Below are 14551 nucleotides of genomic sequence, written 5' to 3'. Positions count from 1 at the left end.
GTAACATATATTCAAATAATCCGTATTATTTATTACTTCTTCCGTCCCAATTTAAATGTCCACGTTTGACTGTCTAAGTCAATCTTTCGTAACTTTGACCATTAATATTATTTTTTTTGTTTTATAATACTTAGCGAAAGTTATATCGTTATAAAATATATTTAAAACCTAACTGATTCATATATATTACATCAAATATTATATAACATAAATAGAAATCTAGACGGTCAAAGTTAAACAAGAAAGACCCAAAATGTCAAACTATGACATTTGAATTGGGACGGAGGGAGTATTATTTATCTTAAAAAAATTCTTAAATCTAGTATCGTGTACAGATATTAAAAAAAAAAAATAGGCATTCTTGTAAAACAATAATGTGTATGGGCCTGAAGCTTTACTTAATTGGTGTACGGGCCGGCTAACGAATGTTATTTTGAGTTTAACTAACCTATATCTATCGATCTATCTACACTTGCTTAATTCGTTTCATATAATATTGTTTCCATTAGGGTTTTTAATTAAGTTTTTTCAATACGATGGCGGAGCTTGGGTTTGATATGCTTCTGCAGATACTCATCAGACTGAATCTGGAAGATTTAATCCAATGCAAGCGGGTTTGTAAGTCTTGGTATTCTTTTGTTTCGGATCCTTGTTTCGTCGAATCTCATTTAAATCGTTCTTATGCTAATGATCTTAACACTTATGGGCAAAGAAAAAGGATCATCATGCCTGAAAGTGGTTCTTGTCGTATTGTTGGTTCTGCTAATGGCCTAGTATGCGTCTCTCTTAATGATTATGATCGACTTTTAGTAACCAATCCTTGGACTAGAGAGGTGAAATTACTCCCACCGCCTCTCTACTTTACTAGAAGTAGTACATCATGTTGGGGTTTTGGTTATGATTCGTCCATAGATGATTACAAGGTTATAGTTGGGTGCACGAGAAACGAAAAGGACCACACACGATTTTATGTGTTCTCGCTGAAATCGAATGTTTGGAGGCTTATCGATCGAGTTATGTATATGCTATACCTTGGTAGTGGTAAATCCGGAATCTTGTGTGATGGGGGGCTTCACTGGCTTATGAGGAGTAGTTATCGTGAAAACGAAAAAATAGTAATTCTTTCGTTAGATTTATCTAGCGAGGAATTCAAAGAAATCCCTCTACCAGATCATCATCATGACTCGTTTTCTATGGAGGAAACGTATAGACTTGGGTGTAGTATCCGGGGATGTCTATGCATCTATAATCACAAATCTGCTATAAGTGAAAGTGATGATAAATCTGCAGGGAGACGGAAATATCAGTACCAATTTCCCATTTCACGGACCTTATGCAGCTCCTCTAACACTACATGGGTAATGAGAAACTGCAATGCAAAACAGTCATGGGAATTGTATCAACTTTTTGATCATGAGATAAACCCTGATGCTGTACACTACTTGAAAACACCGCCACGGGGTGGCGTTCGAGAAGGTACTGTTGATCACCTTAGATGTTTAGACACTGATTGGGTGTATGCTAGTGCTCCTATATTTGTCCAGAGCCTTGTGTCTCCCTATATTGGTGGCCGGCAGAGACTATCTTCCCTTGCTAATATTGGGATAGGTGAGACAACTGATCGTGCTATTGCAAATTCTAGTTTGGATGATGTTTCTTCAGGCTCCTTTCCATTTTCACATGGTATACTGGAGAGTAAGCGAAAGTGGTAGCTAGCTAGCTAGACAAGTAAAAATCGTGAGAGTTATGATGCTAAGGTGTGTTCTAATTCACCTATATATATACTCTTTGTATATCTTCTCGATCAATGTGTACGTTAAATCTTAAAGCATATATAGATTGTTGCAAACTACTGAACATTGATCTTAGACTGGGCACTTCTCTTCGTATTATAACGTTCTATATACTCGATCGTTAGTTAAACTAGGACGAGTCCATTTTCAAACTAAAACATGCAGGACATTACATTAATTTACATGAATTAATGCTAGTTTCGAGTTTTTTTAAGTTGATGCTCATATATGAAGTAAAAAGAATTGAAGTTACCATTATTATGATTTACGATTTTGAAAAAGAAGTTAAATATTAATTGTCGTCGGTTATCATGAGCTAGCAATGAGGTAAATTAAAGCTGTACAAAATTTGTACCTCTGCGATAAACTATAGCTAATCTGCATATTTTGATGTCATCTTTTTTGGTTTCAATTCTATCTTAGTTGTTAGTTGTATTTTATCTTTGCTCAATATATGTCTAACTGTTTATATATGAATGCAGGATATATGGTAGGTAGGTGCTGAAACTATAACAAGGAGGGACAAGATAAATAATATAAAGAAGATTGATCGCGTCAACTGATCGATTGATCATCGACTTCTGTTTTCACAAACTAGAATTTTAACTTAATTAGTTAGTAACTAGAATACCATATGTGATGGAACCACAACAAATAGTATGTTTCTTTCCAATATTTTTGTTGTTACTTCTTACTTGCTGTGAATTTTAATTCTGTATTAATAATTTCATATAGTTAACCACAGTACCACACAGTAGAATCATACATCAGAAATAAAAGGTGGTCGAAAAAAGTGCAATCGGGATTTAACGGGTTTGGGCATGGCAAGGCCAAGCCTTAAAAAGTAAAAGGTAGTCTATGATTTGGAAACCGGTCTAAAGTGGGCTTGGGTAGGCCTTAAATGGGCTTTATTGGAGGTTTTGTACTTTTTTAGGAGTGGTTGATTTTTTTATTTTATTTTTTTAACAGTCAATATAATTTTATTAATAGCATCAAAATATACTGTACATAGATGCTTAGACTACCAAGATGATAGTCAAAGCATTACATATTATGATTTTATATACATCACATACTACAAATGCATATTCTCCCAATTACACCATTGAAACTTACTTGCCTTTGTACGATTGCTAATCCACAAATACGATCTTGCTTTGATAACTTCCACCACTGCCTCCATTGATAGGAGAGATAGACGAAAGTGGAAAGATTGACGACAAGTCCTTTCTTAATTGGGTGGTACTTACTCTGTCAAACTTTCACCACTCATTTTAAAATTATAACATTTTGCTGTATTCTCTTGTAACTCAAACATACTACAAAGATTTACCCCATTTTGCTGTCAGTATTCTGTCAAACTTTTTTTTTTTTACTTTAGTTTATATGGTAATGAACTAGGCCCCCAGAATTAATCTCGTTTGAAGCCTCTAAAAACCTTAAGCCGTCACTGGGTCTAGCTTTCGCCCTCCACCACCATTTGCAAAGCAAAGACAAGTTGAAAGCATGTAGCAATTAACCCAATCCCCAACCACCAACTGTTTTTGAAGCCAACATCCTCTCCCACTTTACCCAGTGGATTTTTGATTTATCCTCCCCACCCGACCACAAGAACTGTTTTCTCTTTTTTTTTTCAAGGACATCAATGATGTGTTTTGGTGCCTTAAATAGTGAGAAATAATATGTAGGGACAGATCCAAGTACCGATTTTAGTAACGTGAGTCTTCCCCCAAAGGATAGTGTTTTTGCCTTCCATAATGACAATCTTGTTTTGAAAACATCCACAACTGGTTTCCAATACTTGATTAGATTCATATTTGCACCTAATGGAAGTCCAAGCAGATAACTGATCGGAAAAGCCCCAACTTTGCATTTCAGGGAGTTTGCAAGCAAGCTGATTAACTTCTGCTTAATTGTATCACCCCGACCCCAAATAAACGACTATTTGTATATATAATTTACCCTTAATCCCGAAGCTAAGTAAAAACACCTCAAAACTCTTCTTAAATTCCTTGCATTTTTTTCACTCCATTCCCCCATAAAAATCGCATCATCGGCGAAAAAGAGATGTGAAACACACGGACCATCAGATGGAGTTTTTATTCCGTGGAAGATACCCAAATGGACTGCTCTGTTCATTACCACTGCACATTCAATGCCTCCATGACTAGGATAAACAAGAAAGGGCATAACGGGTCCCCTTGTCTTACTCCCGGCCTTTTGCACTTCAAACGGAATTGTTCGACCCATTGACAAGAACTGCCATACGAGCTGATGTTAAAAGTCCTGAAATCCACCCACACCATTTTTTTGGAAAGCCCATATGACTCATAATCTCAAGTAAGCAATTCAACCTTAAGATCACTTCTCCTTTGTTTTTCGTCAGGATACAACATTCTCGTTTCCCCAACAACTATCTCTAAATGCATAAGCTGCATGTTCTTCAATCACATTTCTCTTTTCCTCGTCCTTTTTCATTTTTTCTTTCCGCCATCCTTTGAGCTTAGCATGTTTTTCCCTCGTCTCTAGCTATCGCCTATCGGACTGTCAACATTTGTATACATGTGTGAAATTCTTATGGATAACTAATTTGCATTCCAAAGTACATAATAAAAAGTATGCTACTAAATGCATTTTGTATCTATGTTATAAAGTTTTCCTTTAAATAACTAAGGGACATAATAATTACATAGCTTGATTTCGTACGAATAAAATGTTAATATCTGTCAATATACTAAAACAGGATTAAGGCTTTTATTAATGACACTTGGCTTATTAACTAAACGACATGTGTCCTTTTGAAAGTTGCCAATTTTAAATTACCTTATTACTATCAAACACTAATATTTAATCACTAATATAATTTAAGATGTGTCTCTTATCTACTACGGGGAAGGGAGTGGTGTGGTTGAAATCTCCATCCCTCCCAAATTCCACCAATTATTTTTGTCCAATTCAATTTTCTTTTTTATCCCTTCCAACTATTTTTATTGGCATTCATGCCTTCCCCATCCCTCCAAAATTTTTTTTTTTTCTTTTTCATTTAATTTAATCAAACTTTTTCTTTTTTTAATAAAAACATATTTTAAATATTTCATTAAAATTAAAACATAAACCATACATATTAAAATTAAACAAAGTTCATTACACACTTAGACAAGTAAAAATTAAAATGTTCGACACATAAACAACATAAACGATAGATTAAACAACATAATAATCACTCATTAAACTCCCATCCATACTTCGCCGCAATCTCCCGCTTTTGCTCAATCGCCCACTCTCTGCTTCTTGGATCGGATGTCGCGTGTGGGGTGTTGAAAAACTTGTAGTCACTCCTCTTGGTCTTGGTAGTTTGATGCTCGAGTTGTAAGTCCAACAATGTTTGCTTCTTCATGTTCGCTTCCTCCATATTTTGCCTTTTCTTCTCCGCGTACTCCTCCGTAAAAGCTGAAAAATAACCTCTCCCCTTTGACGACGACGGCCCCACATTCTTTTGGCCCTTTCTTGGCCGACTACTAGGAGTGCTTGACTCATTCAAATCCGGCAACACAGTGGCATCGTCATTGTTACTAGACGACTCATAATTGCCTCCTTCTGACGACTTTCTTCGCTTATCCGAATGGGCCGAAGATGTTTGCCCAACTTGAATTGTTTCCTTCCACTTTGCTTCATCTTTGACAACCTTCCAAGCTGCAATACTCGTGAACTCCTTCCCGATTCTTGTTTTGTAGTCCTTAAGCACCTCAGTCATCACATGTATATCATCACATCCACTATTCCTTACACCATCCTACCATTAACAACATAAACATAGATATATTACTTAACAATTATATTAACAATTACTAACAACTTAAACTTAAATAAAGTATATATATATACTAAATACTAACAATTACTAACAATTATACTAAATACTAACAATTACTAACAACTTAAACTTAAATAAAGTATATATATATATATATATATATACTAAATACTAACAATTACTAACAATTATACTAAATACTAACAATTACTAACAACTTAAACTTAAATAAAGTATATATATATACTAAATACTAACAATTACTAACAATTATACTAAATACTAACAATTACTAACAAAGTATATATATATTGAACATTGAACGTAAGTGAAATGTATATAAATTTATAAATACTGCTTGGATGTAGCATCCATTGAACGTTGTTATTGCCGTACACATAATGCTCCACTTGGTGTTGAGGCTATCCTTTGTTCGAGTTGTACCATCCAACTCCTTCGAGAAATGCTCCAAAATTCGCTCCCAAAACTTGTCCTGTCCTTGTTCATTACCGACTACTCTACATGTGGAAATATGAATCCACGCTTTTGCCAACGCCACCTCTTCTTCTTGCATCCATTTCTTTTTTTCAGCCCGTCTTATTACAAATAAAAATTATATTAACATATATATATATATATAAACCGTGAATAAATATAAATAGTTTAATACCTATTTGAAATTCTTGTGTATCGGGAATGGCGTCATCATCATCATCGGTGGGGAGGGGACTCGGTGGACGCGAGCAGGTAGGGGGAGGAGGATTCGTTGAGCGATCAAATGGATCGAACCACTCCAAATCAATCTCGGCCGTTTGGTACCACTCGTAATCTTTGGCGCGGGTACTTGGAGGAGGAATCATTGCGCGCGGGGGAGGGGGATGCATTGTGCGTGGAGGAGGGGGAAAATACGACGTATGAGATTGTGAGGCGTAATGATATTGAGGTTGAGTAGTTGGTGGTAGGTCGGGAATATAGTTTTGTGAGCAGTCGACTTGTTGAGGTTGAGTAGTCGGTGGTGGGTCAGGAATATAGTATTGTGAGGGGTCGACTTGTTGAGGTTGATATTGAGCCGTGTCTACTCTTCGTGGTACACGAAAATTGCCTCGTATCGGTGCCGGTGGACCTCGAACATTTTTCCCCCTCCTTGAATCCATGGATGATTTTGTGAAAGTAGAAAATGTGTTTAGTTGAGTAAAAGGATATAGTTTTATTGTTGTGTTTGTTGAGAAAAAGAACGATGTATTTATAGAGAAAAAGAGGATGTATTTTGAAAGGGTTTTTTTTTTATTATTTTCTTTAAACACAACGGCTCTTTTTTGGTCAAAGGGTCAATTTTTTTTTTTATGCTCCAACGTTCGAAAATGGCTTGTCCCCACACATACACGCTCCATGCCACGCCGGGCTTATATGCCGTTTCCCCTCATGCCGCGTTGATGCCGGATAGTTGGCGCCGGTGTGCGTTCAGTGGCATGGCATGCCACTAGCCATGCCGTCCACCACTCCTCTCCCCCTTAAATCATAATTTCCAAACCGAGGAGGTCGAACGGTGTTTTGCCAAGAGTATTGGGAATCAAATATATATGTCTTTCAATATGTATCCCTCCATATCATTGGTGATTTGGTGTTTTTTATTAAACCGGAACATGAGTTCTGAGTCGCATATCGCATAACCAAATTGCCATATACATTCAATACATTCACAGGTGCTATATACTCTTTATAATTACTCATATAGGTTTTGTATTAGTTAGTTTAATGACTTTATCATATTTGAATATTTATTTTTTTATACGTTGTTTAAATTAAATTTCATAATTTATATTCTATTTAAACAAACAATTCTCTAATTATGTGCATGGTATTATAATAATAGTATGGAATGTTATGTTTTGTTTATATGTATATGTGTTTTCGTTCTTTATTGTTTCATTATTACATATATATACAAATCATATTTAATCTAGCAGTAATTTTATTTATTTTAAGTGTTTTTGTCATCTAAATACACAACAATGATAACTTTTAATCTCTTGATATGAAATATAAATAACAAAGCAATTATTAATTCTACTATCTATGTACATTCACATAATTGGATTATGAAAAAAGAAAACATCTTTTCAAATTCATTGAGAGTGGTAAAGCACATAACAAGTATATTTTTGAGATGAAAATATTGAATATCCATACATCGTACGGGTATTAATACTAGTATTACTTATAAAACTCTAATATTTTTTTTAATGACAAATTTAGGTGGTTTCAATTTGCCATCCAAATTATAGAATAAAAATATAGAGTTGGGCGGCAAAATTCTAACTTGGTAGACCCTTGAGAAACAAGTTTAAAATTATGCCACTTATTATGCCGACTATATTTGAGGCCTTGGTCTCGAGCCTTCAAAGACTATTTTATTTGTCCATTACTTTTACTTTTATATATGTTTTATTATCTATACTTCTATACTTTTATATAAAAAAAATAACATTCTCTCTCCTAAAGTGTTGAAAAGTTAACAATTTTAGGACATGTAAAATTACCATTTTACCCTAAATTAATTAACTTACACAATCATTCAAATATCTTTTAAATCAAATTAGTTAATATATATCAACTACTCTTTTAAATCAAATATCTTTATATCATATACCTACATAACTTGACTCATTTGTCGTCGCTAACGATTGTCGCCGCTGTCACCATTTGTCGATACCACCACATCACTGTCACTACCATCACCGCCGCATTTACGCGGGTACCATGCTCGTTTTCTTAAAGAAATTTATTTATGGACAAGATGAATTATATTAAGGAGTACAGACTGAAAGTAGCTAGCGGGCTTACAAAGAGTTAAATGGTTAACACGAGCAAGGATTAATAATCCAATGACTTCAATTTAACCATCTGAATCTGCAACCTCTACAATGGTTTGCCACTATCTCATCGTACATAACATCCGGCTTCAAGGTGGTCGAAAAAAGTGAATATGGATTTAATGATATAGTATAACATACATCAGACATAATCGGGTACTTTAGATAATAACTTAAAGAAAGACACGACTAAGATTAACACTTGAAAGTCTTTATTCATTATATAATCTTTAAATAGTAATAAATTTGATTAAGTATTTCCTTTAAATAATATCATAAAATACTAAAAGGAGGAAAAAATGACAAATACATATAAAAAAAAACTTAGTTGTCCTTCAAGATTTAAGACTCATTAGTCCTAAATTATCAACATTAAATATGAATAGATTTAAGTCTCATCCGTTGCCAGCACCATCATCATCCATTGCTGCTACCAATACCCGTCTAGTGATATATAATTAAAAGAAAAAAAAAAGAAGAATGACTCGACCCAATGAAATCTCATTAAGAAAATTTGGGCTTGACAAAGACCTACCTTGACCTATACAGCATAAACTGATTCGGCCCAATGGATCATTGTTTTATTTTAACTAACGGATAACCTACGACTTCTTGTTATTTGACTAGCCTTGTACCCGCGCGATGCAGCGGGACATTGGAAAAAACGTTGGTTAAGTAGCGGTACCATGTTATTACGTGAATGTATGATTCAACTAAAGTGTTTCTTAGTCCGGCTGAAAGTGCAAACCGTCGTCGTTGTTTTAGAGCGAATGTTTTTTTATGTTGATTGATTATTAAATTCAATAACGTATGTGTGTTATTTTGGTATACTATGTGAGCAACTTCAGGGAAGGGAAGGACACGCGTAAGATTTTTTTTTAAGGGTAGTTTTGGAATTTCAGGGATGAAGTGTTTGATGGTAGTATAAATTAAAAGGGTAAATTAGAGATTTTAAAGGTAAAGTGTTAAATTTTGAAGGGGTAGTTTGTTTATATAGATAGTATAGATAAATATAAAGTCATGGTTGAGAGTTGAGACTTGAGCTAAATCCTGTCGTCATATGTTACCAATCTGAGAGACAGAGATCGACTTAGCCAGGGTGGGTCCCAATTCTTTTTTCTATTTTCTGCGAAACCAATGGAGGCCGCTGATGATATAATGGAGCAAATCCTGATACGATCTGATGTGGAAGATGTAATCAGATGCAAGAGCGTTTGTAAGTCATGGTATTCTTTAATCTCCACTCCTTATTTTGCTGATTCTCATCTAAAACAACATGCTTCCAACAACATCAATCCTGATAAAAGGATCATTATTAGCATTTATGGTTTAATTAGAGAGGGTCAGATGGTTTCTTTTAATCGTTTCTTTATCATTGGTTCTGCCAATGGCCTTGTATGCATCTGTCCTAAGGATTTTGAACTTTTGGTGGTCAATCCTTGCACTAGACAGACCATGAAAATACTTGAACCCCCACCCGAACCGCTTCCTAAAAGCACCCACAGGTGGGATTTGATTTGGGGCTTTGGTTACGATTCTTCCAACAATGACTACAAGATTGTGCTAGGCCTTGAGACGAAGATGAGTACACGTTTTTATGTTTTTTCATTAAAAACCTGTCTTTGGAAATTTGTCCAAGAAATTGAACTTATAGATACCAATTGGAATAGGGTATCTGGTCTCTTATGTGATGGGGCACTTCACTGGTTTATGTTGAATTTGCAAAGTAAGGAGAATATCATTCTTTCTTTAAATTTATCTCGCGAGGAATTTACAGTAACCCAACAACCAGACCCTGACAACCATCCTTCATATGAATATGGTTGTTCTTACACCCTAGGGGTCTTGGAAGAATGTCTATGCATTTATGAACTTGACGCTGTGTTACCGCCCACCCCCACCAAGATATGGGTGTTGCGAAGCTATAAGAGCGGAAAACAGTCGTGGGTAGAGTTGCCACTTAATCATGTGATGAATCATGGTGTTGCATACCACATGAACAAAGATGATTACTCTTATGATGACACACCACACTTATCCATCTCTGGGGAGTATCTTGGGGCCCCTATATTTGTGCCTAGTCTTATATCTCCCCATAATGTTAAAATGGATTCTAGTTCTAAGTCCGGCTCTAACTGTGACATCTGTCACCAAAACTGGTAATTTATTATAGTCTCTAACTTACATTCCAAATTTCTTGACTAGTCAATATGCCTATATAGTATAACAAGCATAGAAATGTGGTGATCATTTCCAATATGGGATTTCTATTACTTGATATTCAATAGTTTAGGATTGAGATATTTGATCTTCCTAAACGTAGATGACTATAACTATCCCCGTAATTTCTAGACTTGTAGTTGTTAGTCATATTTATTTCTAGACATTGATAAATTAGTATACGCTATTTAGTGGTGAACGAAATCAATAATTATAAAAGTAATATATAATTAATATAAGTAGTAAGATGGTAATAGTAATAGTAAAATATCATATGTTTAGTAAAAAATTTTAGTCATATCATAAACTAATGGTGAGCAAGGAATTTTAATTCCATTAGAATTCTTATGATACATTAAGTCTAATCATAAACTAACTAAAACACTTATCTCCATATATATATATATATATAATAAGTATACCCTAAATAATAAAAAAAAAAAAACAAACCAAAACCCTTCTTGATTTTCTTTTGTCGATCAACAAACAAACATCACAACCTAAAATATATATTTTTATTATATTAATCATCTCATTGTCAAAGCAAACTTGGTAAGTTTAATTATAATTCTATTGAATCTTGATTTAAATTACAATTAATAATAAAATTCTTAAAGATTATATTCTATTCTTCTTTCAAGGTATCTAAGAAGAAGATCATCAATCTTGGGGTAAAATCACTTGTCTTCTCTTTTCATATATATTAGTCTTTTTAATTATTAATATATATATATATATATATATAAGCATATCTTTTTTTTATTTATTAATTTTTATTTATAAGTAACCTATTTGATGAATATATATTATGGCAAATTTATAATAATGAATGAAAGGGTTTTTTTTTTTTTTTTGGTTAAATCAAAAGCTTGTATAAATCATATTAATGTTAAAAGTTTAAGTATTTAATGAAGTATAATAATTAATGTAATAAAAGAAATCCAATTACGAAGGCATGAAAATCATAATAACAGATTTAATTAGGTGTTGGAGAGATTTGAAAGTTTATATATAATATTAGTTGTAGTAGTCTTTAAAACAGTAAGTTTGGGTTATTTCAGAATCTGGACAGATTCGTTTTGTTAACTTTGAAAGGTCGTATCTTGGTCATGGGAGATGGTTAAGTCACGTTTTGGTGTCTAAAATTAAGTTCAGGAAGTCTACTTTCTGGTGGAAGTGGTTTCGTGTCAAAATATGAAGTTTAAGGTTGTCAAACGAATTTTATAACAAAACTGCGCAAAGCTGAGTTTTCCGAACAGATTTTGGTCGACTTCAAATAGTCATATCTTGGTCGATTTTATGAACTGGACAATTATTTTTCTCCAGAAATTTTTTTGAGATGTTAATATTGTACAGTAAAAAAATTGGATTTTTTTGAATCTTCGAAGGCCCTTAACTTTATAAAACTTTTCTGTGTGCGAACAGTGATTTTTCTGACTAGTCTGTAATCATTGAATTTTAAAAATAGTTAACGTGCCAAATAAATTATGTAAAAATTCATGTAAGTATATAACACTCTAAGGTAACAGTAGTTAAGATTTGGAATCTTGAATCATTCGTTTCATCCTAATAAAAAATAGATAAAGTTACCAAAAATTTCAGTTAATATGAACTTGTAGAATTTAATCTTAAATCAGTAAAACAAATATTATATATTAAGTTATGTGACTTGTAACTTAATAATATATGACAAATCAGTTGTGAATATTTTGAAAATAGCCATATGTGTATTTCATCAAATACGGTTACAATGGACGGTTCTTGACCATGTCCATAATTGTAACTTGTTCATATTTATATGTTGTGTAGATTCTAGCGACCTTGTTGGATTTGCATAACTACTTGCTTGTTGAGGTGAGTTTCGTGGCCCCTTTTTATATTATTTCTTTGGGGGAAAATGATGCTCAAAACACTTTTCATTTCTTTACTAGCTGTGTCAAAAACTTGTTTGTTTTCATGGACAAATACGTGTAATTATGAAATGTGTATGCTAGCTTGCTTGTATTGATTTCTTTGATGCAATAGATGTCTTTTGATATCTATTGAAGACTATTGGAAAACTATCGACCAACTTTATACTCCAGCTGGTAGTTGTTGGTATTTAAAGCATGATTGAGTTGTTGGCAGGAGTGATGAGGATTTTGTTGTTGGATAACTATGATGGCTTTGATCATTATTTAGTATGCTACTACATGTTTATATTTACGCTATTGTCCAAAACCTGATATATCATGCACAGCAAACTCATTTGTATTCCTTTAAACCTATGAACTCACCAACATTATGTTGACATTTTCGAGCATTCATTTTCAGGTAATAACAATGTTTAAGAAGATTGAGCTTATGGACTTTAGGAAGACCAATAAAGAGATCCTTCATGGACTCCTAGATTGCATGTGAAACATTGAACGCTATTTGCAATTATTACTTCTTTGCTATTTGAGGCGTGTTGCCTAGACTTTCCGTTTATGGAATTTACATTTATTTGAATTTCATTTAGTATGACTCTATTATAAAGTCCATGTGCCATTGCTATATCTTTTAGTCATATCCTACGATTCCGTCTAAGGTGGGGTGTGACACTAACCGTCTGATTATTTCAGTGGAAGAGAAAGCGGCTGGCATGGCAAAGAAGAATGCACTAATAAGGTGGGCTCTGGTCATTTTGTTATGTCCTATTCCTTTCTTTAAATAAGTTGTATTTTATAACAATTTTAACAGCTTCATATTTATTCAGTATGAGTTATTAACCCATACCAATTCTTGCTCTTGTTTCTCAGTTAATCAAAGGGCGGAGTCCCAGACTTTGAGCTGTTGAAGCGGTCAATGATAACAGGGAATTGGTGTATGTCCTTTTTGCTTCTTCTTTAGTACTACAAATCTATCTTCAAATATTTTCTAGTATCATGTGTTTGTTGGATTTCAGTAAATTGAGTGTGATGGTTCTTTAAAGCAGACTGTTTATTTATCATGTGGCTTTTTCATTCTTTCAAGAATTTTTAGATCAATGTTATTAACTTTCGAGTTCCTGATGATCTTCCTTTCCCTTGCATAGTTGATATGTCAACTAAGGGTATTTTGAAAATTCTCACTCCGTGGGTAATTGATGTTTATCTTTTTCCAATTTAATTCCCTAGAAAATAATGTAGGTTACCAATCATAGGAATACGAGCTAGGGGGTAGATTATTAGTGTTGGCCATGGTCCGTATATTTGGTGCTTGCGTCTAGATGTTTCAAAAATGTCTTATATGTCGTTACTTATTTGTAGTTTTTTTTTTGAACGGCGTGTTTCGAATAACCTCCAACTCACCATACAAAGGTGAGACCACTCGTATAGACTACATTCCTGAAATTTATTATAATTACATATGCAAACGGGCTGATGTATGAAAAAGAGTGTAATGCCTGGATGTTTCTTACATACATCAGATATGAACCAGCTTGATTACAGGGCCGTTGACCACGACTTTCAGTGGATGGACTCGCATTGTTATGATGGTGGGAACTGGGAAGGTTCCAGTTTTTGAAGGTGTGCAGGCTCTAGTGCTCAAAGGACTCATGTCAACCGTGAGCCATGGTATCTCCAGTGAGGTTCTCTCAAGGCTTACTATACCCTCATGTGATTTCATATTTGGGGACCATGAGACACCACTCTTAATGCACATCACACGTTTGCTTCCTTGGCTCTACTTACATTTAGAACGGGAGGTACTTGTGGGCTTAGGCTCTACTTCAATAACCAAAGGCTTGTTCGTTTACAACTAATTTGTTATGGTGCCACGCAAAATGGTTTGACGAATTAGCTGCCATTTCATGGCGTATTAACAAGGTAGAATTATAAGTATTGACA

At 34.1% G+C, this 14551-nt stretch overlaps 3 protein-coding genes across 6 annotated transcripts; 2 read left to right on the top strand and 1 right to left on the bottom strand.

Moving 5' to 3' along the window:
* The first annotated feature begins 536 nt into the window (after positions 1 to 536).
* LOC122604716 (F-box/kelch-repeat protein At3g06240-like) lies at positions 537 to 1712 on the top strand. Its single transcript, XM_043777587.1, has one exon. It carries the CDS (start codon positions 537 to 539, stop codon positions 1710 to 1712), a length of 1176 nt encoding a protein of 391 aa, XP_043633522.1.
* A 3301-nt stretch (positions 1713 to 5013) lies between these two features.
* Positions 5014 to 6761, bottom strand: LOC122604715. The gene is made up of 3 exons (XM_043777586.1): positions 6278 to 6761; positions 5963 to 6174; positions 5014 to 5586 (listed from the first exon to the last, which is right to left on the bottom strand). The coding sequence occupies exons 1-3, from the start codon at positions 6759 to 6761 to the stop codon at positions 5014 to 5016; spliced, it is 1269 nt and encodes a 422-aa protein (XP_043633521.1).
* A 2755-nt stretch (positions 6762 to 9516) lies between these two features.
* LOC122605777 (F-box/kelch-repeat protein At3g06240-like) lies at positions 9517 to 13668 on the top strand. 4 transcript variants are annotated; one of them, XR_006324714.1, is made up of 3 exons: positions 9517 to 9696; positions 13304 to 13349; positions 13481 to 13668. XR_006324714.1 is itself a non-coding variant. In XM_043778732.1 (3 exons), the coding sequence occupies exons 1-3, from the start codon at positions 9828 to 9830 to the stop codon at positions 13508 to 13510; spliced, it is 888 nt and encodes a 295-aa protein (XP_043634667.1). In that variant the 5' UTR covers positions 9713 to 9827; the 3' UTR covers positions 13511 to 13668. The 4 variants fall into 4 exon arrangements, 2 of the variants coding, with proteins under 2 accessions (XP_043634667.1, XP_043634668.1); XR_006324713.1 differs by having other exon boundaries at positions 9517 to 9706; XM_043778732.1 differs by lacking the exon at positions 9517 to 9696 and adding an exon at positions 9713 to 10639.
* Positions 13669 to 14551: the final 883 nt, after the last annotated feature.

Source organism: Erigeron canadensis, chromosome 6 (genome assembly GCF_010389155.1).
Source record: "Erigeron canadensis isolate Cc75 chromosome 6, C_canadensis_v1, whole genome shotgun sequence".
In the NCBI taxonomy this organism is placed as follows: domain Eukaryota; kingdom Viridiplantae; phylum Streptophyta; class Magnoliopsida; order Asterales; family Asteraceae; genus Erigeron; species Erigeron canadensis.
The sequence above is the reverse complement of the archived record's forward strand: the minus strand, read 5'-3'. Positions and strand labels throughout refer to the sequence as shown.